Source organism: Lactuca serriola, chromosome 7 (assembly GCF_051521515.1).
Source record: "Lactuca serriola cultivar US96UC23 chromosome 7, Lser_US96UC23_V15, whole genome shotgun sequence".
NCBI classification, from domain to species: Eukaryota; Viridiplantae; Streptophyta; class Magnoliopsida; order Asterales; family Asteraceae; genus Lactuca; species Lactuca serriola.
In genome coordinates this window covers 66,617,990-66,623,267 of record NC_136414.1, presented here as the reverse complement: position 1 = coordinate 66,623,267, position 5,278 = coordinate 66,617,990, and the positions used below count along the sequence as shown (strand labels likewise).

Here is a 5,278-nt window from a genome sequence, read left to right as displayed (position 1 = left end):
TGAAATGTAGATAAGGTTAATTAGATGGATAGAGATTGAAGCTTATGTTCTGGAAAGCTGGAATTGTGAAGAAAGGTCGTGTATAGGAGCTTAGAAGCTGCTGGAAAAACCACCTTACCGATGTGTTTCTCATCAGATGAGTTGAAACTTCAAAACCCCTCGATTGATGAGAATAATTAAAATGGCGGTTAATTGCACAAAGAATATAGAAAGGCCAAATGACTACAATGCCCCTGTGTCTACGTCACATGGCTGATGGCAACACGTAAGGGCCGTGCTTTAAATCCATATATGTGTAAAAATAAACATATGCAACAAAAACAAATTGTAGTACAAATTGTAATGAAATACATTGATTAAATCAATGACTTTTTACATACTACATACAGTAGTAAACTTGTAATTTAATTTAAAAAGGTCATTTCAAACTTCAACAAACTCATAATCAAGAAGTTGTATGATACAAGATAACCTTCTATTAAACACTCATTGCAAGCTCGCATTATTATTCATCAGCCTAATGACCTAAAAATCAAGAAGTTTGTTATTCATGGTAACATAAGGAATGACCAATCGACCCTCACCAAGCCCAAAACGATCCTTACATTCATAAACTTCACAAACACCAACGTAAATAGCCAACAGTAGACCCAAAATCGAAAACACGACTACAAGAGTTTTCCACGATGCCAAAAACAGCTTCTTGAGAAAGCGAAAAACTTTAATTCTTGGAATATTACCATAATGGTTATTTACTTTCTCAATGGTATTTTGCAACTTCGATTTCTGCCCATTTACTTTCACACTCGATTTAGTAATCCCATTAAAAAGTTTTACAACTTCCTCATCCTCCATATCACCTACGATGACTTCTTTCTCCCGAAGAATCTCTACATCCTTAACACTATCAACGATCCCACACATGAAATCCACGTACTCCGTGAAATCAAGATTTGTAGCGATACCACTCTTGAACATCAACTCTTCGTATGCCACCAAATTTCTTAATATAACTTCAGAATCATGTTTCAAATCAAGAATGGGGAGGCAAAATGTGAGATTTTCCTCGTCGAATTTAATGTCCCGAATGCCTCCAATTGTCGTGGAAAATCCAATCTTTGCGATTCTTGTGAGAAGTGAAACCGAAGGGATGTCGATTTCAAGCACCTCAGGAGGATCTCCCAACATTTTCTTGATCAAACTTCCGATCTTGTCCCATGGCAATTTGAGTAGGAGTAAAATAGGCTTAAAAAAGACATTTAAACAAGGGAATAACTCTCCTGCGGTTTGTACTACGTTTTCCACATTCTCTAGATTTATACCAACAGAGAAATTGATTCGAGCAGAAGGGATTGGCGGAATAGTATGGTTTACGATCAAGTGATGCATGCAATCAAGCAGATGAAAGCGATTATCTATACCAAGATCAAACTGATTTTTGGGCATAATAAACTTAAAAATCGCTCGTGTTTGGCAAAAGTTAAGCAACAAATTCGTAAGAAACAAATTGGCAGAATCGCCGGTTGATACGTCAAGAGCATTTAGTAGTTCGATTACGATCACTAACGGGATTTGGTTTTCAAGCATCATAACATCTTCCATATACGCCGTTGAACGTCCGTCTCTCACTTTCGATAAAACATCAAGCAACACGAGTGCATCTATGGCGAAAACGCATGCTAAAACATCATCATCGATGTCGAAAGACAAGTCGTAGCAGTATTCAGCAACTGGGACAATATTTATGAGATTCTCTAGTAAAATCTTTTCGAACTCGGTCGTGACATTGCAGGGTTGTAGAATTATATTTGCTGTGACGATTTTAAGCTTTTCTTGCTTGCTGTAGAGGTCGGTTCGGAAATGGTGGATAGGTCCGAGACCGATGTGTTGGGGAACGTAAGCGTCTGGTTTTTCGGAGGTGAGGGTTTCTGGAAGTTTGAAGATGCAGACAGGAAGGATGGTGTTGGAGGAAAGAAGATTTTGCAAGGCTTTGGTGATATCTTTCCGCCATTGTTGCAGGTCTTCAGTGGAAGATGGAGGAGAAGACAAAAATAGAAAATCGGATGAGGCCATTTATATATACATGGAAAACTTGTTGTTAGCTTCGAATTAGTATATGATTGAGTCAGTGTGGCAGGTCTTTATTAGACGATGCATATATTTAGCGGTTCATGGCATTCCACGTTATGTATTTTTAGTTTTCGAACAGTAATCCGTAACCTTTACCCACCTACCAAGTTACGTAAGATTATTATTACTAATGCATAAATGTCTTTACTTAATAAACATATTTTTGTTATTGATAAACATTTTAAAGGTTTGTAAAGTTTTTTATATCCCAAAACACAAAAATATCTATTTTTTAATATTTTTTTTATACTCACTAACTTTTTTTATGCGGGTTACCATTAAATTTTATTCAATTATTGTAATCGGGTATTATAGGTTATGTCGATTATCTTGTTTATCTGAAAAAAAAATGGTAAAATATTCATCACACATAGATAAGTTACTGGAAAGGGAGAAAGAAGATGCATGGGAAGCTATCTGAGAAATGTGTGGAGGAGTTGAAGAAGAAATGTTTGGAGTTTGATTTGTCGATTATCCATAATATTTTAGCCTTCCAATTTCTTGTATTATGTAACATCCCAAAAGTCGTGCGAATATTTGGGATTTTAAAAGTAGAATTTAACGAAATAATAAATGTACAATGTATATATATGTAGAAATTATGTAGAAATGAATGTATAATAAAATTTAAATCGAGTTATGTATGAAACTCAATACAAACAAAAAGTAAACTACAATGTAAAAATATATGAAATATGAAAATTTCAAAAAGGCAAAGATCCCTACTTTGAAACCGTATAAAATAAATTACAAAATGATCGCGAGTTGTAATTTGTAGCGTAAAGAGGGGATTACAAAGTATGTAACCCAAAAGGAATTTGCCAAAACCGAGGTCGTGGCAATGAGAAATTAGTACTCAAAGTTGCAAGAAAATTATGGTAAAAATAAACGCTTAGAATATTTATAAGTATAAAATGAAAATTGTAAAATGCTAATATTTCGGGCTAAATTACTATAATTATATATGATCAATTGAAACGATACTTGAATTTAACATGAACTTAAAATGAAGAAGAAAATATAGAAACAAGAATCAAGTAGATTGAAGTTGGTACAAAGAAGATACAAACACGAGAAGTTAATAAAAAGTTAAATTTGTTAAGAAAATGTTGATAACTAAAACTAAGTTTAAAATAGAACCGGGTTTGGGAGGATGAATTTTAAAAGTTTACATTCATCTATAATAACTAGATAATAGTTTCGAACGGCCAAAAACCTTGTCGGAATACCCAGGAGTAAAATCGTTAATTTTTAAAAAATAATAACGTTAGTTAATATGCCAACTTTGAAGGCTTGGAAGATTGACTTCACGACATCCAAATTAAGCAAACTATATATCATTTGAAAGAGATCATGACATACTAAATAACACAAAAACAATCGGGTAAAACATAGTTAGGATGAAGAAATAACAGTCGTTTGAAGTTGACCGAAACAAGGAAAAGAAACACAGCACCGATGGCACTCGACCACCGGCCATTCCGCCGGTGCGTGGCTGCGAGTGGCGGCACATGGTCGGTGCCAAAACGTTGCCAAATTAATTTCCTCTGAGAAGGGATAGATGGGCCCCGCAGCAATCAACGAAAGATCGAGTGAAAATTCGTCCGAACACGTGGAAGAAATTATTGAGTTTATTTTTTTGAATGTTTCTTTGGAATATGCAACTTACGGATTCTTCAATCAAGAAAGAACCAAAGGAAAAGGAGACCTTCTTCCCTTTCCTCTCTTAGAATATTATTCCATTTTCACTTATTTGGTATAATACATTCATATACATGCAATATACAGAGTTCAAAAAAGGTGAAAACTAGGGCTGTGCAAAAAACCGCACAAACCGCCCGCACTGCACCAAACCGCACCGCATAATGCGGTTTAGAATTTTGTGGTCTGGTTTGCGGTTCATCATTTTATCAAACCGCACTATGCGGTGTGGTTTGCGGTTTGTATTTATAAAACTGCGGTTCGCACCGCTCCGCATGTTATGTATATATACTTTTTTTTCTTTACTAATTTGTTATTACTTCAAATCACGCTTTAGAAACGATGTATATAAATATATTTTTTACAATAACCAAATATCTATAACGTAACATTAAATCACTATTAGATCAACATCTCATGGTTTACAAGAATATAGCAACTATAACGGCAATATAAAGCAATAACAATGATACTTACAAAACTATAGTAGCATGAATCATAATTTATTAAAAACGATTTAACTCAAAAATTATGTTTGTTTTTATAAAATGAAAGCAATCAATTTTTTTAACCCGGTCAGGTTTTTGATTTTTTGATAGATTTAATGTTGAACAACTCATCAAACTGCACAAACCGCAACTAAACCGCATAAACCGTCCGCATCAAACCGCACCGCATCACGCGGTTTTGAACATCTGTGGTGCGTTTTGCGGTTTCTAAAAATATAAGTCCCGATATTATTGTCACGTGATTTGCTAAAGCACCAAATCTAACATAATTAGTGGCAAAATATTTTTATACTTTAAAGAATCTTGGAAAAATATTATGAATGTACCAGTGACACTACAATGTATATAAAAAGTGTCATTAGTATAAAATTAGAATTAAGCTTAAAGCTTAAACATGAAATAAGATATTAATGTCGTGAATTTGTTTATTAATAAAGGAGATACAACTAACGAAGTCAAAAGTTTAAAATGAATAATAGTTAGTAATCGTAACTACCCAAGTGAGTACTTTGTGACTTTTTCTCCGTTTGGGATATATGGTGTATGTGAATAAAAATATATTTTCATGGTTATCTGACTATTTAGTATATAATACATGATTTGACAAATTTTTTATTATAAATATTACATAAATGAGAGACGGAGTATTTGGTATATAATAAATGATTTGATAGATTTTTTATTATAAATGTTATACAAATGAGATATACAGTATTTGGTATATAATACATGATTTGATAATTTTTTTTTTGTTATAATTGTTATAAAAATGAGATATGGAAAAACAATTATAACTTTTATATAAAAATGCATCATGGAAATTGTGTGTTTGAGAAGTCAAATGAAAAGTGGTGTCATGCATACATTGAATGTGACTGCATAAAAATTGAGTATAGGTCTGGACAGTAATCCCAAAAAAGGGATTAAGACTCTATTGG

At 33.3% G+C, this 5,278-nt stretch overlaps 1 protein-coding gene across 1 annotated transcript; it reads right to left on the bottom strand.

Moving 5' to 3' along the window:
- Window positions 1-525: 525 nt before the first annotated feature.
- Window positions 526-2,073, bottom strand: LOC145064060 (putative UPF0481 protein At3g02645). The gene has a single exon (XM_079011583.1). The coding sequence runs from the start codon at window positions 2,071-2,073 to the stop codon at window positions 526-528; it is 1,548 nt and encodes a 515-aa protein (XP_078867709.1).
- Window positions 2,074-5,278: the final 3,205 nt, after the last annotated feature.

Bases quoted from the DNA above. Each gene is read 5' to 3' on its own strand.
- LOC145064060 (XM_079011583.1), bottom strand. From the start codon at position 2,073: ATGGCCTCATCCGATTTTCTATTTTTGTCTTCTCCTCCATCTTCCACT.